The sequence below is a fragment of the Globicephala melas genome, chromosome 16 (assembly GCF_963455315.2).
Source record: "Globicephala melas chromosome 16, mGloMel1.2, whole genome shotgun sequence".
Lineage (NCBI taxonomy): Eukaryota > Metazoa > Chordata > Mammalia > Artiodactyla > Delphinidae > Globicephala > Globicephala melas.
In genome coordinates, this window is record NC_083329.1 from 22113115 (window position 1) to 22137973 (window position 24859).

Sequence of the window (24859 nt, forward strand, 5' to 3'; positions counted from 1 at the left end):
AACTGCCGAGCCTGCGCGTCTGGAGCCTGTGCTCCGCAACAAGAGAGGCCACGACAGTGAGAGGCCCGCGCACCGCAATGAAGAGTGGCCCCCGCTCGCCGCAACTAGAGAAAGTCCTCGCACAGAAACGAAGACCCAACACAGCCAAAAATAAATAAATAAAAATTTATTTAAAAAGTTGGGAGTGATCCAAATTATCATGAGCGGGATTACAATTTGACCTTCTTTTTTTCCATTTAGGTATAGAAAGGTGGTTTCCAATAACTGCACTGATGGGGTGAGAGAACAGTACACGGCCAAACCACAGAAGTGCCCAGGGAAGGCCCCGCGGGGGCTCCGGATCGTCACCGCTGATGGAAAGCTGACAGCGGAACAAGGGCACAATGTTACTCTCGTGGTGCAGCTGGAAGAGGTAGGACTGAGGCCCGTCTCCCCTCTACCTTCTAGAGGCAGTGATTTTTCCTAAGGAGTCATGGCTCCCTTTACATGTCTTTTTGTCTTGGTTTACATATATATATATTTTTTTTTTAATTTTAAATCTTGTTTAAAATTTTTATTCTACTTTTAGTTCCTTGGTTTATGTTGTTGTTATCATTTCACTTTCTCTGACACATTTCTTCAATTATTTTAATTTCATTGTAAGTTGTTCTCTCTCTTACTGAATCTCTCACTTGCTGGGGATTCTCTTTGGATTTAACCTTGCCTTGTTGGCACTTTTAGCAAAATGTTTTCTCAGAATACATCAATGATATTCCTGTAATAACTTAACACACATACATACTGAACTAACCTAGAAGCTGCTAATGCTGTCTTCTTCTCTTAACCTGAAGTCTTGGCTTTTCTTTCTAAAGGCAACATGCTGGTCATACACATAGCATCAAGGCCAATCTAACATAATTGAGTATAATTTCTTTGACAATTAATAGGTTTATTTTTTAATAACACCTCAGGGATATTATAAGCATCAATTATTATTTGCCAAATTATGATTGTCTGAAATTTGTGAGTATTTAGATGGTAGGATAAGATGACATTTATGTTATATATTTTAGAATGTACACAGGTGTGTTTGTCATCTTGTAAATGAGGAAGATGATCTCTAAAGGATAAACACTTTCATAAAATTATCTCAATTATTAAATCAGATATGCTACCTTCAACCATGTTTTCTGAATACCTAAAATATGGCCAACACTGTGCTAGGCCTTGTGAATACAATGGGATTTTAAAAGTTCATAATGACACCAGGATGAAGATATACAACAGTGACTTACCCCATCCTCTTCTGATAGCCCAGTGGCTCTCAGCCTTTAATATGCATAGGAATTACCTGGTGGGCATGTTAAAACAGTTTCCTGGGCTCCATCGCCAAAGATTCTGATGCAGTAGGTTGAGGCAGGACCCAGGAGTATGCATTTCTAACAAGGTGGTAGGTTATGTATCATGCTTCAAGAAAAGAAAAAAAAAGAAGGAAACAAGGGCAACATCAAGAGGGATAGACCAGTCTGAGAGGTTCTAGAGTGTGACTTGAAGGGGAAAAGATGAAGCAGTTAGGATTACATTGTCAGGTTTACTCAAAATACTTAGTGTTTTAATTCCTGTAGAAAAAACTGTGAGCTAAATGAGTTTGCAACCCTGGCTCTGATGATGCTGTTGCTTTTAGTTCAAGGACCACTTAGAAAACCACTACTCTAACCTAATACTCTTTTCTACTATCCCCTTAATAAGTGCCTTTTAACCATACTCAGTTTTCTAAATACTAATGTTCCCCAAAGTTCTTCAGTTGGAACTAGAAAGAGATGGGCCAATTTAGACCAATTGGAGTTGCTTGCATTTCACAGAAATAAATCTGTGGGGACTTCTGCCTGAGGCTATGACAGACTAGCTTGCTGCAAACCAGATATACATGTATTATTTAGAGCAAGAGTGAGAGAGAGAGTGGGAAAGAGAGAGGCAGACATACACACAGAAGGAGAAAGAGGATTTGAGAAGCTACAGTTATTTTCTTGAGAGATGGAAAATTCATTGTCATGAGTCTAACATTTTATGCTGTATCTCCCCTCAAGAACCTTGCCAATTCATACATCATACTGCATAAGAGGTCAGATTTTCAGATTCCAGATTTCAGATTTCAGATTCTCACCTTTCTTTCAGAAGGTGAGGTGAAAAGTGTTGGCTGAACATCTGTTGGTGGACCTACAAGCCTGGGAAGATAGAGGTTGGACTTCAGGGTTACCAAGTCAGCTGGGACTGATGATGTCAAAACACAGAGAGAAGGAAAGCATAGAGAAGTCATAGAATATTCTGTGTCTTTTGTTCCCTTGAGTTATTTGACAATATCTGAGGGATACAGACAAAATAGAAAGTAGTCAGTTAAGAGGATGTGAAGTCAAACATAGGTTTTAGAAGTATTACATTTTGGGGGAGATAAAAAGTTTGAGGTTAGGGACTATCAAGAGGAAAGCCCTGGTGAACGATCCCAGACTAGGTTCTGGAGACTTCTGGAGAGCTCTATGCTAGGAGTAAGGACAAAACAGAAGTAGACCAGACTCTACACCCTGAAATCACAACTGACATTTGAAGGGCTAGAGTGATTTCCCCCCATTTTAAATGTCTGTCAGAAGCTATAACAAATCCTCTTCAGGAAAATAACACATCAGAGGCCTTCCTTGTTTTTTGCATATAAAAGTTGGGGTGTTTAAATAATTACAGATATATCAAGAAACAGGACCAAGAACAGGAAAAAAGCAACAGAGGAAAGAACAGTTGCCTGGATATGATTAATATGTTTATGAATATGGGATAAGATATAAAATTTAACCCCACAGCAGTCATCAATAGGAGGCAGTAAGCATTTGGAAGTTATAGAAAATAAAGATATCATTACTGATGTTGATCAACATCAGCATGAAGAAGTGCCAGTACACATAGAAAATGGAATACCGTCCAACGATAAGCTACTGCTACACACAGAAATGTGAATGAATCTCACAGCTGATATTGAGCTAAAGAAATCAGACTGAAAAACATGCATATTATGTGAGCCTACTTAATTAATCTGCAAAAAATAGGCAAAACTGATTGATGGTGATAGAAATGAGAATAATTATCACCTTTGAAGGGGGAGTGGAAGGGAGCATTTTGGGGGTATTAGCAATTTTCAATTTCTTGGTGATTAATAAATACATTCACTTTGTAAAATTCAAGTTGTGTATTTAACAATATGCATATTTTTATGTGTACTATGTTCCACAAAAAGCTTACTTAAAAATCACTTTAGAAATTCAAATAAAACACTTAGTATTTAGGTCATTAAACAAGAAGGAAAAAGAAAACTGTTAGGGAGGGATTCATTTTCCAGGCCAATCCTGTATCCTATGATGAAGGTGAAGGTACCTTTCCCAGAGACATGAGGAACCTCATTATGATACTCAGAAGAACATCATCTTTTGAAGCAGCAGATGTCAGTGCTGGAGCAGGATTCAGAATTTAGATTTTTATTTCATTTTGAAGAATACAGTAGAGCAAGATCTGAAACAAGCAATCAGGCCTGGTCAACTCCAACCTCTGTACAGCCTCCAGGGACAGAGGCCAGGCTCTCATCTGTTCAATGTTGCTTTCCATGTAACCAAGATGATCAGGCGTCTCAAACTTGGCTGGGTGATGTGGGAACAGATTGGGGAATCTGGTTCTAAGATGTGTAAATTCATGCCTTCTGGGCACAAAAAGGGGGAAAAAATAACGAGTGAGTTCATTCCACGCGAATGGGCAAAGCTACAGCAGCAGGGATGAGTCTGCTGCCTGCACCTGTCAGAACTGGCCCCTTGATGCTCTTGCCTCCTAGTATAAAGCACCAAGCCCTAAGGACTGTCCCCATGTCAAGAGGCCCTGGAGACGTCACATCTGATTGTGAGATCCTGTGCTAATGAGTCACAAGCTCGCCTTACAGAAACAACCTCAGTTTCTCTATTAATCTCTGGATTATATACGTAGGCATGGCTGAGGTGTGTGATAAACAGTGCAGAATACAGGACAACAGAGTGTCTCAGAGAAGCTGAGGAGCACTGAAACTTGACATGATAATGGTTCAGATGTCCAACATTGACTGAGCACTAACTATGGTCCAGTCTATGAGTGGTTCATGGATTGTCTCATTTAGATCCCACTGCAGCCCTATGCGAGTAAGTATTGATATTATCATTATCATTTTATAGATGGCTCACCTGAGATCACACAGCTACTAAGTCATGGAGCCAGGAGTCAAATCCAGGATCTATGTTCTCCTGCCTTTCTACTGCTTCTCTATGGCGGAAACAACCATTTTCTGGCAAAGAACTTCATGTATTTCCTAAGGCTCTCTAGAGACGCTTGGCAGGAGTAACAAAGATCAAGGGGTAGAAAGAACAGGCAAAATTACCTACACCCAAGCCAGTCGGCGCTGTGGCTGCTGCTGTATTCTTAGACACTCGTCAACATGTAAATCAAGAGTTTCCTCCTGGATTTTCTGAGAATATTCATGGCTTGAGATCAGCTTGTTGAAAACCATTTCAGCAAAGAGAGAAGCCAAATCCTCCTCTTTGCAATTTATTGAATGGCTACAGTGTATCTAGTGCTGTTTTATCCACTCTAAAGAATGTTGGAAAACATAGGATATGAACGCAGTACTCAAGGACTTTAACATCCATGTATACCAAACTTCTCCTGAGTCTTAGGTTATGAATTAGGTTATAATATTGCTAAATTCAATTTAAAACCCAAACAAACAAAAACTCCTGACATGTGCTACTGGTAATACATGGGTTCTCTACATCCTCCTTAAAATTTCTATGAGTTCACTTCTCATTTGAATTTGTTGCTCCTGAATTTACTTTGAATAGAGTATCTGATTTACCCCCATACCTAGTGCCAGTTCCTTATAACTATAGGGATATTAATACCATGCTTCTGATTCCCCTAAAGCAGCAAGTCCTCCAGGTGCCAAAGGGACCAAGAAGTCCCTGCTACATTTTGATATGACACCGTAGTGTGATTAATGAGATGTGGGCAGAAGACTCTCCAAGCCAGTATAATATGTTATCGTCCTGTGTCTCATGGTTTATTCCTCGTTCAAGTTTCTCCTCTAGACTTATCTTCTGTCTGCGAGGCTAGGTTGGACTGGGGACTGATGCAACCCCCCCGCCTTTCTTTGTCCCCAGTTACTTACATAAAAACCCCTCCAGGTAGGCTCCATCTCCTATGCGTATCAACTAAAGCATTAGAGACCTGAGGACTGAACCGTTCCACCAACTAGTTAGATATGTGTGTTTATTTGTTCTTCAACAAATATTTTACTGAGTTCCAATTTTATGTCATGTACTTTTCATTTATGAGTGGACATATTTCAGCTTGTGGAACTACATGTTTTTGGGTTAACTAGGACCTCTGCTGTATCAAGTTTTAAGTAAAAATCTAAACACACAAAATGGAAAATACTAAATATTTTGTATTCATTCAAAACAAAAAGAAAATTAATTTACTTAATTAAATTATAATAATGATCTACATTAGATTATCATAGATATCTATATTACTGATCTATAATAGCAGTCATCCTTTTTTGGCATCTCAATAAATGATCAATATTATTAAGATAGGAATCATATCCTGCCTGGTTGCAGCTCTAGCATCTCTGCTTACCATGCCTACAATAGTGATAGGAACTCAATAAATGTGTGTGGATTTGGATAGGCTTCCCCAAGGAGTGTAGAGATAAAGTCTAAACTTAAAAGGAAAAAGGCTCTTAAAATTTGAATAACATCCCAAACATGTTAAAGTCTTCATCTGAAATCCAGATCCCTTCCTTTAGTCTGTTCTAGTGCATGTCCTAATTCTGACATAAGAATATCAATGAAAACCTTGCTAAAACCAGAGCAAAGAAGAGAACTTCTTATTGACTGAAGATAATCAAAGGCTAAGTACACTGACGCCAACTTGTAACTCCATGTACGATAGGATGTGCGTGAGCCAAAATTTTGCAGATTTGACAAATGCAGGAAATGGAATCCCTTTTTGTAAATAGCATGTGAGCCCACCCCCACATCTAGGTGACACAATGACATCATAACACAAGTCCTTCAAAATCCTACAGCTTGGTTACTCAGAGAACCGCATAATTCTTTTGAAGCTGATGAAAAGCTCCCGTGTCGGGAACCCCATCCCTACTGCTTTGAGGATTCTCTCCAAATTTACCATAATAAAAGAATCTTCATGAGAAGCAACAAGGCAAAGGAGCCAGTCTTGCTTCCATCCCAGACTCACTCATTATGGCAGATCCAAGAACACACACACATGCACACACACACTCACACTCACACTATGCATTTATGCATCACTGTTTTCTTAAGGACAAAGAACATTGATCCAGGAACCAACCGAGAAGGGAGAGGAGGAATCCATGAAGTTGTGTTTAGGAAGCCGAACATTTTACATTTACGACACCTGAATTTTAGGAAACCAGTCGACGGTGTTTTGCAGTGAGACCCCAGAAATGAGAGGTAGCATCTCTGTCTGAAGATTTGCTTAAGATGGATGTCCTCTGGACCACTAATGAGCACCTAGTGAGTCTGACTTTCAATGTGATAACTCGGCTTTCTAGAGAAATCCAACGCGAGAACCTGAAGGCACAGGATGGATGGCAAAGGGCCTAATCAGTCTTAAGAACTCAACAAAACTGATTTGGAAGGCATTCATTTGAGAGGACTGCTAGGCAGAAGTAGTGTCTGCATGTTATGGGAAATAATTAAATCTGTTTTAAATAGCTGTAAGAATAAAGAGATGCAATTCGCTGCATAATTTAAGACTTTTAAATTAAATCTGAAGCAAGGGACTAAAATTAAAAACTTTGATCCGTATGTCATTGTTTTAATACTTCAATTTACATACAAAGACTGGAACTTAATAAGGAAAATTTATGATTATAACTTCTTCTGTGAGATTTAACTCTGAAATGTGAAGGCTGTGTCCTCATTAAATGGATTTCAATGAGCTGTAATTTCACATACATTGAAAGACTTATGGCCACATAAAAGTAACCACAATGTAATAGCACTTCATAAATACTGCAGGATGCTGCCAGCCATCGGATGATAGAGAAGTTGACTTTTGATAATTTTTTTGTGTCTGCGAGAGACACTTATCTGTTGAATTGATAAAGGAATCTGATCTACTTTTTCATCTGCAGAAAGAGTTGGTATAAAGAGTTAGCAGGAAGTGTTAAGTCCAGGCAGGTGTCACTTTCCAGCCCAGATCCAACTCAGAAGGTTCAGCTGTTTTCTTCTTCCACGCAAAGGAATGGGAGCTGATTTCAGTGAGCCATGGAGATTTAAGAGCCTTTCTCATGCATATATAATTCCTTACTCTGTTCAGCTTTATTCTCTTTGACTCTAGCAAGGTAATTGAGCCCTTCATTTCTTCCCCCTTGTTGATCCGGATTAAAAAGGAAAGAAGGAAATGAGGCAGGCAATGTAGGTTGTCTTTAAGAGGGCTGATGCCTGAAGTTCAGGTTGTATTCAGGTTAGCAGCTCTCTCTAAGGCTCTACTGTTCTCTCTCCTCAATACTGGTCCACATGCGTTGGTGTATTTCTATTCTTTAGGGTTTCAGAGAATAGATGTTTGCAAAGAACTTCAGTCTGCCTTGACAAGCAAAGAGAGATACTTGGCTCGTTACTGAGAGATCCAGTACAGTGAATATCCCAAGGGCAGGAGTCATGAAATGGTCTTCAGTTTGTATTTTCAATCTTTCAACCTGTCTGCTTCAGGCCCTCCAACACTGGTGTCCACCACCCCTTGAATCAGGGCTTCACCAAACCACACAGTTCTTGCCCAAGTGTGTAACTTCCTCAGGTTTCTGGCTTTGCACTTTGCCATTCATTATTCCATAGCTCTCTGTCTTACCAGCTCATTCCACTGTGTAACCCACCTTTCACGTGCAATGGGAAGTCTCCATCACGTGACAACAGCACTTGGATAAGTTCTGCATCTCCGCCAAAGAGCGGAGATTATTTCAGCAGCCTGGAGGAATGTTGGAATATGTGTGGATGTCCAATAATGCCAATTACAGGAATAATAGAATTATGAAAACGACAGTTTACCTGGCCTAGAAATGACAACTAGGATCATCATCATCTGCGCATCTTTTTAGCTAAAGAAATTGAGGTCCAATTGTAAAATGCATTTCAAGGGGCATTCAACCAGGTCTTCTAACTCTCAGGTCACCACCTGCCTTCTTTAGGGCACCTCTTCCACATATAGAGATGTGGATTTCTATAGATCTCTGTGAAGTCACTTACATCTCATAACAACTTAATAACTTGGAAAAGTGATGAAGTGACATCCAGGGCAAGAAATCAAATATCCATTTCATAGACAGGATCTCATGACTCAATTAAGTCCACCAAGTGATGCTGGGTATAAAAATTCTGAAAGCTATTTAAAATGTTGACAGCAGAGCATAAAACAGTGTAATAATTTCAGTATTGCCGTTGTTATTGTGTGTGTGTGTGTGTGTGTGTGTGCACGCGTGTGCACACGCACACACATTATCATTGGTTAATATGGTATTCACCAGTGTAGCAATGGGATCTCTGGTTGGTACGATTATGAGCAATTTGAATTTTCTTCTCCAAATTTTATGCATGTTCTACAGTTTTCTCGAAGAATTCATCATGGCTTTTCTCTCTTTGTTTTTCTTTCTTCTAATAAGGTCAACATATTTCTTTTTTTTTTTTTTTTTTTCTTTTTGCTGTACTTGGGCCTCTCACTGTTGTGGCCTCTCCCGTTGCGGAGCACAAGCTCCGGACGCGCAGGCTCAGCGGCTATGGCTCACGGGCCCAGCCGCTCCGCGGCATGTGGGATCCTCCCGGACCGGGGCACGAACCCATGTCCCCTGCATCGGCAGGCGGACTCTCAACCACTGCACCACCAGGGAAGCCCCATGGTCAACATATTTCTATTACATATTTTAGTAATAGGAGAAACTCATTGTAGGTTTATTCCTAAAGGAATCTTCCTACTACTCTTTCTTTCAAAATGTAACTTGTTCTTATGACATACCTGAATGTTTACTTTGAGAGTGATTTTTTTTTAAGTCATTCAAAAACATTTATACAATTTAGGTCATTGGGCAGCCCCATAGTTTTCCCGCCAAAGGCTGCTGGGGTGATTCCTGAAGACACCATATAGCGGTAACAGTATAGCAACGCCCTTTACCACCTAAAAAAGGTTTTGAAAGCACAGTGGATCAAGGTTCTGACCTCTCAGTACCACAACGTCCAGATGGAGTAAGGAGGCCTTTGCTTATGGTCATTTGTCTACTTACACAAGCCAAGTGTTCCTCCTGACTCGTGGTGTTCTGTTCCATGCTAAGCCAGACAAGTACAGAAGACATAAAAATGAAATTTGGAAATTTGCTGTTCATTTAAACACATGGTGCTACAGCTTATTTGTAAGTGAAGGATTAAACCATTTTGTGATGTTCTAATAGGAAATTCTTGGTCTAAGCATTAGATCCAGAAGTATTTGGATATTTAGTTAGGCAAGTTCCAAGGATCATAATCCTCAAAGAAGGGTCAAGCCATCTGTATTTCATCAGAGCGAAGGCGAAATACGTATCCAATCAAATTATTTGGTGGGTCCATAGCCTGGTCTTCCTGGCATCACTGGCCTTGTCAGACCTGAGTTTTCTGGTGAAATCATAAAACCCCATTGATTACCCTCCTTACTGTTGTAAATGTTCTCCCTTCAGGTCAAAGCATCCAAGTTTACTGTTGCCTTTGCTCCCAGAGAAGCCCGAGGTCTGCATATCTGGAGAGATGCCTGTGCTATTGAAAAGCATCTCTGAATAGGCAAGGGAAAGAGGTTGAGTCTATATTTTGCAATTGTGCCGATATCTAGATATCTTGGGATTATGTCCAGAGCACAGTTTTGAAACTGAATAGAAGCACATAGGGAATGCTTCAAACCAGACAGCCAGGAAACACTCCCAGCTGATCTGGTGCAGCAGCCTCAGCATTCAGCAATAGTAGTACCTCTTGGAAAGGATGCTAGGAGAGCTAGGAGCAGAAGATGGGGCATGTGCAACTGCCTTTTATCATAGACTGGTGTTGTCCTGTGCTGGAAGGACTCGGTTGACCACTATAAAATGGCAGTTCCAACATAGTGTCAGCAGTGGATTCCTGTTTACAGCCATCTCACTCTTTGTCAAACACTCATATCATCAGAGGTCTTCATAAATGCACTTTGTAGCTTCCATGGTGTTTTCTAGAGTGTGGAGTATTACACCGGGCTCCTCTCACATCACTGTTTAATGAAGAATTTGATCTGTGCTGGCATTCCTCTAATGGGTTTTAGTTACTGAGGCTTACAAACGCTCTCTGGTTTTACATATCAGTCAATCCATTCTTCAGCATCCATCTGGGCATGAGCACATGGAATACTTTGAGTGTCCTCTGAACAAGAGGTAGTAGTGATGAACGTGGAGTTAAGAAGAGCTTGGTTCAAACTAATCTTGTGACTCTAGGCAAATTTTAACAGTCTTTTAGGTCTGAGTCTTTTAGGGATGAAGATTCAATGAGGGAGAGACCTTCAAGATGGTGGAGGAGTAAGACGTGGAGATCACCTTCCTCCCCACAAATACATCAGAAATACATCTACATGTGGAACAACTCCTACAGAACACCTACTGAATCCTGGAAGAAGACCTCAGACTTCCCAAAAGTCAAGAAACTCCCCATATACCTGGCCATGTGACTGACAGGGTCTTGGTGCTCAGGCCAGGTGTCAGGTCTGTGCCTCTGAGATGGGAGAGCCGAGTTCAGGACATTAGTCCACCAGAGACCTCCCGGCTCCACGTAGTATCAAACAGTGAAAGTTCTCCCAAAGATCTCTATCTCAACGCTAAGACCCAGCTCCACTCAATGACCAGCAAGCTACAGTGCTGGACACCCTATGCCAAACAACTAGCAAGACAGGAACACAACCCCATCCATTAGCAGAGAGGCTGTCCAAAATCATACTAAGTTCACAGACACGCCAAAACACCACCAGATGTGGTCCTGCCCACCAGAAAGACAAGATCCAGCCTCATCCACCAGAACACAGGCACCAGTCTCCTCCACCAGGAAGCCTACACAACCCACTGAACCAACCTGAGCCACTGGGGACAGACATGAAAAACAACAGGAACTACAAAAATGCAGGCTGTGAAAAGGAGACCCCCAAAACAGTAAGTTAAGCAAAATGAGAAGACAGAGAAACACACAGCAGATGAAGGAGCAAAGTAAAAGCCCACCAGACCAAACAAATGAAGAGGAAATAGGCAGTCTACCTGAAAACGAAGTCAGAGTAATGATAGTAAAGATGATCCAAAGTCTTGGAAATGGAATGGAGAAAATACAAGAAACGTTTAAAAAGGACCTAGAAGAACTAAAGAGCAAACAAACAGTGATGAACAACACAATAAATGAAATTAAAAATTGTCTAGAAGGAATCAATAGCAGAATAACTGAGGCAGAAGAATGGATAAGTGACCCGGAAGATAAAATCGTGCAAATAACTACCACAGAGCAGAATAAAGAGAAAACAATGAAAAGAATTGAGGACAGTCTCAGAGACCTCTGGGACAACATTAAACGCACCAACATTCGAATTATAGGGGTCCCAGAAAAAGAAGAGAAAAAAAAAGGGAATGAGAAAATAGTTGAAGACATTATAGTTGAAAACTTCCCTAATATGGGACAGGGAACAGTCATTCAAGTTCAGGAAGCACAGAGAGTCTCATACAGGATAAATCCAAGGAGAAACACGCCAAGACACATATTGATCAAACTATCAAAAATTAAATACAAAGAAAAAATATTAAAAGCAGCAAAGGAAAAACAACAAATAACATACAAGGGAATCCTCATAAAGTTATCAGCTGATCTTTCAGCACACTCTGCAAGCCAGAACGGAGTGGCAGGATATATTGAAAGTGATGAAAGGGAAAAACCTACAAACAAGATTACTCTACCCAGCAAGGATCTCGTTCAGACAAGCAAAAGCTAAGAGAGCAAAAGCTAAGAGAATTCAGCACCACCAAACCAGCTTTACAAAAAATGCTGAAGGAACTTCCTAGGCAGGAAACACAAGAGAAGGAGAAGACCTACAATAAGAAACCCAAAACAGGGCTTCCCTGGTGGTGTGGTGGTTGAGAGTCTGCCTGCCGATGCAGGGGACACGGGTTCGTGCCCTGGTCCAGGAGGATCCCACATGCCGTGGAGCGGCTGGGCCCATGAGCCATGGCTGCTGAGCCTGTGCATCTGGGGTCTGTGCTATGCAACAGGAGAGGCCACAACAGTGAGAGGCCCACATACCGCAAAAAAAAAAAAAAAAAAAGGACACCCAAAACAATTAAGAAAATGATAATAGGAACATACATATCAATAACTACCTTAAATGTAAATGGATTAAATGCTGCAACCAAAAGACATAGACTGGCTGAATGGATACAAAAACAAAACCCATATATATGCTGTCTACAGCAGACCCACTTCAGGCCTAGGGACACATACAGACTGAAAGTGAGGGGATGGAAAAGATATTCTATGCAAATGGAAATCAAAAAAAGCTGCAGTAGCAATTCTCATAAGAGACAGAATAGACTTTAAAATAAAGACTATTACAAGAGACAAAGAAGGACACTACATAATGATCAAGGGAACAATCCAAGAAGAAGATTTAACAATTGTAAATATTTATGCATCCAACATAGGAGCACCTCAATACATACGGCAACTGCTAGAAGCCATAAAAGGGGAAATCGACAGTAACACAATCATAGTAGCAGACTTTAACAACACACTTTCACCAATGGGCAGATCGTCTGAAATGAAAATAAATAAGGAAACACAAGCTTTAAATCATACATTAAACAAGATGGACTTAATTGATATTTATAGGACAATTCCATCCAAAAACAACAGAATACACTTTCTTCACAAGTGCTCATGGAACATTCTCCAGGATAGATCATATCTCGGGTCACAACTCAAGCCTTGGTAAATTTAAGAAAATTGAAATTGCATCAAGTATCTTTTCCGACCACAACATTATGAGACTAGATATCACTTACAGGAATATATCTGTAAAAAATACAAACACATGGAGGCTAAACAATACACTACTAAATGACCAAGAGATCACTGAAGAAATCAAAGAGGAAATAAAAAATACCGAGAAACAAATGACAATGAAAACACGACGACCCAAAACCTATGGGATGCAGCAAAAGCAGTTCTAAGAGGGAAGTTTGTAGCAGTACAATCCTACCTCAAGAAACAAGAAACATCTCTAAAAAACAACCTAACCTTACACCTAAAGCAATTAGAGAAAGAAGAACAAAAAAACCCCAAAGTTAGCAGAAGGAAAGAAATCATAAAGATCAGATCAGAAATAAATGAAAAAGAAATGAAAGAAACAATAGCAAAGATCAATAAAACTAAAAGCGGGTTCTTTGAGAAGATAAACAAGGTAGATAAACCATTAGCCAGACTCATCAAGAAAAAAAGGGTGAAGACTCAAATCAATAGAATTAGAAATGAAAACGGAGAAGTAACAACTGACACTGCAGAAATACAAAGGATCATGAGAGATTACTACAAGCAACTATATGCCAATAAAACGGACAACCTGGAAGAAGTGGACAAATTCTAGGTAAAGCACAACCTTCCGAGACTGAACTAGGAAAAAATAGAAAATATAAACAGACCAATCACAAGCACTGAAATTGAGACTGTGATTAAAAATCTTCCAACAGACAAAAGCCCAGGACCAGATGGCTTAACAGGTGAATTCTATTGAACTTTTAGAGAAGAGCTAACACCTCTCCTTCTCAAACTCTTCCAAAATATAGCAGAGGGAGGAACACTCCCAAACTCATTCTACGAGGTCACCATCACCCTGATACCAAAACCAGACAAAGATGTCACAAAGAAAGAAAACTACAGACCAATATCAGTGATGAACATAGATGCAAAAATCCTCAACAGAACACTAGCAAACAGAACCTAACAGTACATTAAAAGGATCATACACCATGACCAAGTGGGATTTATGCCAGGAATGCAAGGATTCTTCAGTATATGCAAATCAATCAATGTGATACACCATATCAACAAACTGAAGGAGAAAAAACATATGATCATCTCAATAGATGCAGAAAAAGCTTTTGACAAAATTCAACACCCATTTATGATAAAAACCCTCTAGAAAGTAGGCATACAGGGAACTTACCTGAACATAATAAAGGCCATATATGACAAACCCACAGCCAATATCGTTCTCAATCGTGAAAAACTGAAGCCATTACCTCTAAGATCAGGAACAAGACAAGATTGTCCACAGTCACCACTATTATTGGAAGTTTTGGAAGTTTTAGCCACAGCAGTCAGAGAATAAAAAGAAATAAAAGGAATCCAAATCAGAAAAGAAGAAGTAAAGCTGTCACTGTTTGAAGATGATATGATACTATACATAGAGAATCCTAAAGATGTTACCAGAAAACTACAAGAGCTAATCAATGAATTTGGTAAAGTAGCAGGATACAAAATGAATGCACAGAAATCTCTTGCATCCCTATACATTAATGATGAAAAATCTGAAAGAGAAATTAAGGAAACACCCCCATTTACCATTGCAACAAAAAGAATAAAATACCTGGGAATAAGCCTACCCAGGAAACAAAAGACCTGTATGCAGAAAACCATAAGAAACTGATGAAAGAAATTAAAGATGATACAAACAGATAGAGATACGATGTTCTTGGATTAGAAGAATCAACATTGTGAAAATGACTCTACTACCCAAAGCAAACTACAGATTCAGTGCAGTCCCTATCAAACTATCAATGGCATTTTTCACAGAACTAGAACAAAAAATTTTTACAATTTGTATGGAAACACAAAAGACCCCGAATAGCCAAAGCAATCTTGAGAAAGAAAAACAGAGCTGGAGGAATCAGGCTCCCTGACTTTGGACTGTACTACAAAGCTACAGTAATCAAGACAGTACGGTACTGGCACAAAAACAGAAATATAGATCAATGGAACAGGATACAAAGCTCAGAGATAAATCCACACACATATGGTCATCTTATCTTTGATAAATGAGGCAAGAATATACAATGGAGGAAAGACAGCCTCTTCAATAAGTGGTGCTGGGAAAACTAGACAGCTACATGTAAAACAATGAAATTAGAACATTCCCTAACACCATACACAAAAATAAACTCAAAATGGATTAAAGACCTAAATGTAAGGCCAGGTGCTATAAAACTCTTAGGGGAAAACACAGGCAGGACAGTCTATGACATAAATCACAGCAAGATCCTTCTTGACCCACCTCCTAGAGAAATGGAAATTTAAAAAAAATAAACAAATGAGACCTAATGTAACTTAAAAGCTTTTGCACAGCAAAGGAAACCATAAACAAGACGAAAAGACAGCCCTCACAATGGGAGAAAATATTTGCAAATGAAGCAGCTGACAAAGGATTAATCTCCAAAATTTGTAAGCAACTCATGCAGCTCAATATCAAAAAAACAAACAACCCAATCCAAAAATGGGTAGAAGACCTAAATAGTCGTTTCTCCAAAGAAGATATACCCAACAAACACATGAAAGGATGCTCAACATCACTAATCATTAGAGAAATGAAAAACTACAATGAGGTATCACCTCACACTAGTCAGAATGGCCATCATCAAAAAATCTAGAAACAATAAATGCTGGAGAGGGTGTAGAGAAAAGGGAACCCTCTTGCACTGTTGGTGGGAATGTAAATTAATACAGCCACTAGGGAGAACAGTATGGAGGTTCCTTATAAAACTACAAATAGAACTACCATATGACCCAGCGATCCCACTGCTGGGCATATACCCTGAGAAAACCATAATTCAAAAAGAGACATGTACCACAGTTTTCACTGCAGCTCTATTTACAATAGCAAGGACATGGAAGCAACCGAAGTGTCTATCGACAGATGAATGGATAAAGAAGATGTGGCACATATATACAATGGAATATTACTCAGCCATAAAATGAAACGAAATTGAGCTATTTGTAATGAGGTGGATGGACCTAGAGACTGTCATACAGAGTGAAGTAAGTCAGAAAGAGGAAAACAAATACCGTATGCTTACACGTATATATGGAATCTAAAAAGCAAAAAATTTAAAAAAAATGGTTCTGAAGAACCTAGGGGCAGGAAAGGAATAAAGACACAGATGTAGAGAATGGAGTTGAGGACATGGGGAGGGGTAAAGGTAAGCTGAGATGAAGTGAGAGAGTGGCATGTTCATATATACACTACCAAATGTAAAATATCTAGTCCGAAGCAGTCACATACCACAGGGCAATCAGATTGGTGCTTTGTGACCACCTAGAGGGGCAGGATAGGGAGGGTGGGAGGGAGACGCAAGAGGGAGGATATATGGGGATATGTGTATATGTATAGCTGATTCACTTTGTTATAAAGCAGAAACTAACACACCATTGTAAAGCAATTATACTCCAATAAAGACGTTAAAAAAATAAAAAGCTATATATAACAAAAATATTAAAAAAATTTTAGAAAAGATTCAATGAGAAACTATAGAGAGAAATGCTGTTATGATTTCTGGGACAGAAAACTTTTGAGAAATGTTCTCTTTCTTTTCCCTTAGTGACCATCAGGGGATGTTCTAGAACAATCTTAGCTAGCACAGTTCACGTAATAAGTCACATGCCAGAGGTCAGTCTTATTGAATAGCACAAGGGGGATAGCGCTTCTTTCCATGAACTCCTTTCCACCTGCTGACAAAATCTCTTCTTTGGAGGCCAGAGCAACTTTATACCATAGTTATCTCCTTTTCTGTTTCTTCTTGAGACTCAGCCATAAAAAACCGTGCCAGTCTAAGTCTAAAGTTGCTAACCTGAGTCGCATACCCTGGAATAGGACATGCAAGGCAAAGGTGGATTATTTTTTGTTTTTCTAATTTATTTTATTGAAGTATAGTTGATTTACAGTTATGTTAATTTCTGATGTACAGCAAAATGATTCAGTTATACATGTATATACATTCTTTTTCATATTCTCTTTCATTATGGTTTATCACAGGATGTTAAATATAGTTCCCCATACTATACAGTAGGACCTTATTGTTTATCCATTCAATATAATAGCTTGCATCTGCTATTCCCAAACTCCCCCAGCCCCCACCCCCTTGGCAACCATAAGTCTGTTCTCTATGTCTGTGAATCTGTTTCTGTTTCATAGATAAGTTCATCTGTGTTATATTTTAGATTCTACATATAACTGATACATGGAATTTGTCTTTCTCTTTCTGACCTACTTCACTTAGTATGATAATCTCTAGGTCCATCCATGTGGCTGCAAATGGTATTATTTCATTCTTTTTTATGGCTGAGTAGTATTCCATTGCATATATGTACCACATCTGCTTTATCCATTCCTCTGTCGATGGACATTTGTTGTTTCCATGTCTTGGCTATTGTGAATAGTGCTGCTCTGAACATAGGGGTGCATGTGTCTTGAATTATAGCTTTGTCCACATGTATGCCCAGGAGTAGGATTGCTGCATCATATGGCAGCTCTATTTTTAGTTTGTTGAACCTCTATACTGTTTTCCATAGTGGCTGCACCGATTTACCTTCCCAAAATGTGGATTATTTTGATTTCACACTCCCCATCCTGCCCAAGTACCTTTAGCCATAAGAAGAAAGACTGAAATGTCTGATTTTTGTTTCTGGCATTTAATGCCCCTAGTGATACCTTTGTTCAAATACTGTGGTCAAAAAACATTAAAATAATAATAGAAATCCAAGACCAAAGTCGGCTGTATCTCATGATCAATCTAACCAATGTCTGTGTTACCTCCTGGTTATTTCCTATATACTTAATATTTAAATAGTAACAGTAGGAATAGTAACAGTTTATAGTAACAGTAGGGATAAAGTGTTGTGTTTTGTGATGTTTCTTATGTTATCCCCTACTCCACCGCTTCTTTTAAATTTGGTGAAATCTTTATTACCCCTCCTTTACTCCTCTCTTTTAACCCTGCTGATCTTCCTCTGCCCCTCACTTCACTTCACCCCTGGGGTAATCAGTGTTAACAGGCTGGGTTGTTTTAACCAGCACATTTATGCTCATGCAAACACGTACAGACTTACAGTACTTGCGTTATTTTATGCATTTAAAACTAGTATACTATAGGTGTTTCACTTCAATGTAGTTTTCGCTGCATAAACTGTAAGGCACCTTCCAGGACTGAACTTCAGTAAAACCTGAGTCAGGCTCACCCTCGAGCTTTGCAAGGACCAGCCTCTGACAAACGAGTCCAGTTTCTATCTGCATTGGGTCCCTAATGCCTTCAGGTGGGTCGTGGAGTCTCATTTCTGGACTGAGGCTGTCAGTGTTGAGTTACTGTAGCATTTGTTTCCCCATTTTTCTCTGAAGCCCTGTTACAGGACCTGATAGGTTAGGTTCACACACCTTTCATTTTTCAGGCTACATTTCTTGGCTTCATTGTGGCCATTTGATATATTTGTTTCTCTATTACAGAAGCCAGTGCTGCCCTTGGAGAATCCCTGTGTAGATTTCACGTGGCTTTTGTGCCTTTCTTGGGCACTTCTTCTGAGCTAGTACTCTCGGTTCTGTGTCTATATGAGGGCATGTGGCTAAATGGCATTAGGTCTAAAGAATTGTATGCGACAGTCTAGATATTTCCCAGCGTAGGTTGTGTTTCGGGAATGACTTGTCATTAGGTTGAAGTACCTCTTGATACACAAGATTTTCCTGATTACTGAGTATGAGTGCCTATCATTTCCCATATTCTCTAACTTATGTATGGCTTGAACATGACACTGCTTCACCAGAGGGAAGACATTAGGGTAGTGTATGGAGTTCACAACAACCCATCTTTCCACTTACAAGCAAAAATATTGTCAGGGGCGGGGAAACGGTCAAAGCCAGGAATAGAAAGAAAAGAAAGAAAAGAAAGTGAGGCTTGCCTTTGTTATCACCTTTCTCTCACTCTAAAAGGCATTGCAAGTGAATTCCAATGAAAGGAACTCAACAAGGACTGAGCTGCAGGGATAAAGTGAAACCACAAATCATCTTAGACTGTTTTTAAGCCTCTCACCCGCTATGGGACTTTTGGCATCTTGTTTAACCTGTTTGGGCTCCAGTTCTCCTGGTATAGCAAATAGAAATAACATCTTCCCTTGGTGTCTCCCAAAGGTTCTAACAGCCAGATGAGATAATATATAAGAAAGCACTTTAATGAACAAGCATGGTAGAAATGCACAATATTCAAAATTTATTTTTTCTTTCTTAAATTTTCAAAATGTATTGAACAGAAAAGAATCATCTGCAAGCACTGTGTTAGGTACTGAAGATGCAGGCCTTAAGGGTACATCTCAGCCCTGTATACAAACTACCTTCATATTATCCAGCAACTCGTTTTCCTAGAGAACTGACCTTGACCGAGTGTGTCGTGGAACTTTTGTGATTGTGCACCAGCCACTAACAGTGAGCTTAGTTCTTCCATTCCTGGCTCTATTCATACATCCTTAGCACTTAGAATCCTAAAGCATCCTGGGAAAACTTTCACCATTGTGCCAAGGTGGAATAGGAATGGCATCAGCTTGTGTTGTACTGTATTCATCTTTAGATGAGTTCGGTCACAAGAAAACCTAACGTTCGACAGTCTGAACCAGTGGGCCTCAACCTTTGGTGCAGCCCAGCATCAGCTGTGGACCTTCTTCAGGCCACAGCAGGACCAAGCATCCTCCCCAGAGGTCCCGAACCAGGAGGTGGGTCTTGGATGATAACTGGACATCAGCTTCTTTTTTTCGTTTAGTTTCTATAAGAGATTTTGATATCAAAGGCTGAGATTCATTGATTTCAAAACCAATAAACTATGGGAATTAATTTAGCAGGAAGGTGAATGTAATTTCCTGTTGCAACTCATATATCAATCTACCTATCATCTATCCTGAACTATTGCCTAATTGGCTTCCCAGAATATTTGGGCCTCCTTCCAGTGCATCCTCCATATTGTAGCCAGAGTGATCTTTTTGAATTAAAAATATTATCATGCCATCTTCCCCCACACCCCTGCTTCAAACACCGATGTCTTCCCATAGCTCTTAGGAGAAAGATCGAAGTCAGAAACTTGGCCGCCAAATCCTAAAATGTCATCGTCTCCCCTCCAGTCTAATTTCACATGTTCCTACTGTGCCTGTATTGTTAGCTTCCTTTAACTGTATCACCCCCTTCTGCCACAGGGCCCTTGCACGCCTGGTTCCTGTTGTCCTCATTGCCTGAACTCCTCACCTCCATCTCTTTTGCTCATGTCCTTTGTTTGGTTAAATTCTTTCCTTCAGGCCTTCTCAGCTCAGATATCACGTCTTCCTGAAGCCTTTCTTTCTTTTTTTTTTTTTAAAAAATTTGTTTTATTTATTTATTTTTGGCTGCGTTGGGTCTTCGTTGCTGTGTGCAGGCTTTCTCTAGTTGCGGCGAGCTACTCTTCATTGCAGTGCACGGGCTTCTCACTGTGGTGGCTTCTCTTGTTGCAGAGCATGGTCTCTAGGTGCACTGGCTCAGTAGTTGTGGCTCACGGCCACAGCAGTTGTGGTGCACGGGCTTAGTTGCTCCGTCGCATGTGGGATCTTCCCGGACTAGGGCTTGAACCCATCCGTGTCCCCTGCATTGGCAGGTGGATTCTTAACCACTGCACCACCAGGGAAGCCCCTTGAAGCCTTTCTTGAAGTTCTCAATCGGGTTAGATTTTCAGCACTCTACTTCTCCCTGCTGTGCAAGCTTACAATGCCATGGACCTCTGACATCATCCCCTAGAATAGATTTTTATTTATTTTTGTGATTATTAAAGTCCATCTGTCTCATCAGTAGTTTTTTTGCTCAAGAAAGCACAGACCACATCTGTTTTGTTTGGTTGGTTATAATTTACTGAACAGCATTTTCTCCATTTAGTACCTGACAGAAGATAGACACCTAATAAATATCTGTCATTGGTCGAATTAATGAATGACCAGAAGAAAGAAAGAATGACCCCATTAAAGCGGGGCAGGCATACCTAATCAAATGGTGACCTAGGACTTAGGAATTCTTCCCTTTGTCCTGTTTCTTATTCCGTAAAACAGTTGGTATCCCTGCCTGAGATGGTAATTGCAGCCCAAGGAAGTCAGAGGTTGATGTAGGTGAGCCCCAAAGTGATGCAGCTACAACTGTGTTAGGTTTTTCAAGCACCTGAGAGCCCCTGACGGCAAACGCACGAGATCCAGTGTGTTCCACTTGAGTGGGCAAAGCTGCAACAAGCAGGGGTGAATCTGCCACCTTCAGCTGTCAGATACTTGGCCCCTGGTGCTCTCTTCTCCTGTGCAGAACACCAAGCCCAGAGGCCTGTGCCCACATCAGGAGGCCTTGGGGATCTCACATTTGATTGGGGGATTCCATGTCTTTACCCACTGGGGCTCTCAGATGTGTGGTAAACCTGATATCCATATATCTGTATATCTATATCTCCATCCCTGTACCTGACCTAATATTGTAAAAGCCTGACTCCTCCACTCTATTGGCAGCCCTACTGATGCACTAGTCCAAATGCCGTGAGGCTCCCTCCTTTCACCTGTGATGTACACAGAGAACATTGTCCACCGTGGAGAATTAGGAATGCTATCAGGCCAACAGACAGGGGACATCCAGACAGAACTTGGGAGGAGTTTCAAGTAACTGACAAGAGGTCTAAGTCCAGGGCCACACAAGGAGAGTGGTGAATACCAGACAGAAAGAGCAACGCAAGGTAGACTCAAGCAGTGGCAGCCAAAGCTGTACTTTCCCCAGTCACGGGGGTAGTAGCTGCCCTCTCTCTGTGGAGGCCGGAGTAGAATCAGCTGAGAGGCTAGTCTCCCTTCTTTCTTCTTGCAAATGGTGACCCTACCTGATGTCCACTCTGTCTCCACAAAGAACCCTATACCTCTCTTTCCCTCTCTGTCTGTCTCTCAACCTGTTTCTCAGAAACTATGGTGCTTGTTTCATTCCATAGATAACCTGGTTGAGCCTAGCTACCCCTGGTATTTCCCTGAGACACTTGTCCCAAATAACGTGAATAGATTTTAAGATGGGTTCTTCCTCCATGCCCAAAGCCAGGATTCTCTGGCAGCAACTCTGTTGAAAATACAGAAAACATGGCAGGAAACTGACCAAAAACAGAAGGAGAAATTGATCAGTCCAGTTTGGTTGTCCAGATGAAGGACAAGTCAGCAAGAATGGCTGACATGTATATTTACTAGTAAAGGGAATTCAAGTAATTGCACAATGTCTGGGCTTGTGGATGTTTGTTTCATAATTTTGAATGGAGTTTCTTTTTCCCACCCTAGGGGAGAATTTTTGCCCAAGTCCTTACTGAAGGTTAGCTGCTGTGTACCCCCTCACACAATGCTTGGCTGGGCACAGATCAGAAGAGTAGGTCACATAGATTCATAAGATTTGAATTGCTTTTCCTTTCCCTATGAATTAATCTTTTAAATGTCAGCATTTTGAACTTGCCCTTTTCACAAAATATGATACCATATGAACCTTACTTAATTGAAAATACATTTCTATTTCAAAGTTTTTTTTGTTTTCTTTCCCACCCCCAAAATGGGAAAAACTAACAAAACAAGCAAAGAAACTTGTTAAAGGATGGGCTGTCTGTGCGGGATGCTGGGTTTTGTCAGTTTTTCTAAGAAACTTTATTCCTTAAGAATCTCAACTAATTCCACAGGCTATTTTTTTTTTTTTTACAGGTTTGGGATTTTATAAAGCAGACTTTATCTTCTCCTGCTCACTAGTGGGAAATTTAGAATCATATGATTCCAGTCAAGCTTTAAAAGGAATATAGCAAGTCCTTTACAGCTGCATTGTTTTTACAGTCATTCATTTTGGTATCGAATTTTACTGATTACTCACATGTCTTCTATAACAACCTTTGAGTTAAGATGGTAAGATATTAATATGCCCATTTCACAGATTAGGTAACTGAGACCAAAGGAGACTGAATGACTTGCATGAAGTCATCCAGCCGGTTAATGGGACAACAGGATTAGAGCTGGGAGGAGCTGTCAATGCTTTACCCACCTATAATGAATGAAACCCAAGTCTAGAGCGATGAGTTCAAATCCCAAGACTGCTGCTAACTAGCTGTGGTAACCCTGAGCAAATGGTTAAAACTTTCTTCACTTCAGCTTCCTCATCTGTAAAATGAACAAACGTTGCCCACTTTTCTCTAGACCGAGATCCTGTGAAGAAGAAAATGAGATCATTTTGATAGTACAAAATGCTGAAATGTAAACAAAATAATCATCATTGTCTTAAACAATAATAGGGCTGAGTCCAGTGTCATATCATGTGTAAGGCAAGGTGTCTCCTGTCCTTTCTCTAGCACAGTTAGGGAACCAGATATAAAGAAGGGGATTTGGGGGTCCAGGACACATGGGAAGTGGTCCTTGATTATGTCAGGGAGGCTGAAGGTTTTAAACTGTGTGTGTAAGTCTTTTATTCATGTGTATGATCAGACTGTCAACAAAGCCTTCAGAGAAACTGAATATCAAATTGGAGCTGATAATCAAACACTTAATTTTCCAAATCTTGAAACTTTGGGGAGTTGGTGCCCTTCAGATTTGGAGAGCATCCATCTTAGTAAACTCCTGTCTGCCAAGGAATGTCACAGGGATCCTGTCACACAGACAGATGCTCCCAGCTATAGGAGGGAACCAGGGCTGCCTTTTGAGCCCGGGCCTCAGACAAGCCCCAACCCCTGGAGAAGCAGCAGCGAAGCACCTCCGACTCCCCTTCCTCTGATGTTGTCTTTCAGGGTGACGTCCAGAGGACATTCATCCAAGTGGACTTCGGGGATGGCATCGCAGTGTCTTATGTCAACCTCAGCTCCATGGAAGATGGGATCAAACACGTCTATCACAATGTGGGCATTTTCCGAGTGACCGTGCAGGTGGACAACAGTCTGGGGTCTGACAGCGCCGTCCTGTACTTACATGTAACTTGTATGTTATTACTGTTGTTGGTTTATGACATATTTTAGATATTGTGTCCTTTTAAAGATATAATCCAAAATTCCTTATCTAGAAGAAGCTCGCTAGTCACCTTTTAGCAGGAGGGGAAAGGAGCGTGAGAGAACCAAGTGAGGAGAAAGCAAGAAGAAACCAGGGTTTAGTTTTGAGTGACCTGGACTCTGGTTTGCTTCACATTGTTCTCTTGCACTGACTCCGCCTCTTCCAAATGCTTCTGAGAGAGGATACCTGTGTCTGTGCTGGGCCTGAGCAGCTTGCTGGGCTGGTTGATTGAATATGAATTTGTTGGTGGTGGTGGTGGGGGGGGTTCTTCTTTTTTTTGGTCGGAAATGTTTGAGAACAATCCCCATTAGCACAAGTAGTGGAATTTCTCCCCATCTGATTTTTTTTCTCTTCCCATGTTATATCTCATTATTAATAATTCTTTTAGACTTTTGTTCCTTTTTTAAAAAAAGAATATGTTTCCTGGACTTTGTGATGATTTGGTCCCAGAAGGTGGCATAGAGGGAAAGAGGGTAAACAATGTTAAGGAAGCTCCATTTAGAAATAGTTTCAAAAAGTATTAAAGCTTTTCCCCCATTGAGGAGTTCAAAGGTGTCCTAATGAGACAATGCTATTTCCTAAGCTGTGTTTGGTAAAAATGTTTGCCATGAATGCCTCTTATGCTTGGTGTATGGGTGTCCCCAGACAGGCATATG

The 24859-nt window shown here is 40.4% G+C and overlaps 1 protein-coding gene across 9 annotated transcripts in view; it reads left to right on the top strand.

Moving 5' to 3' along the window:
* The window catches only part of LOC115844941 (VPS10 domain-containing receptor SorCS1), a 790264-nt gene that overhangs the window by 707766 nt on the left and 57639 nt on the right, over window positions 1-24859 (top strand). For all 9 annotated transcript variants that reach the window (XM_060285969.1, XM_060285968.1, XM_060285966.1 and 6 more), the window contains 2 exons: window positions 241-412; window positions 23948-24134. In XM_060285969.1, the coding sequence (XP_060141952.1) occupies window positions 241-412; window positions 23948-24134 (359 nt within the window). The remainder of the gene's footprint in view (window positions 1-240; window positions 413-23947; window positions 24135-24859) is intronic.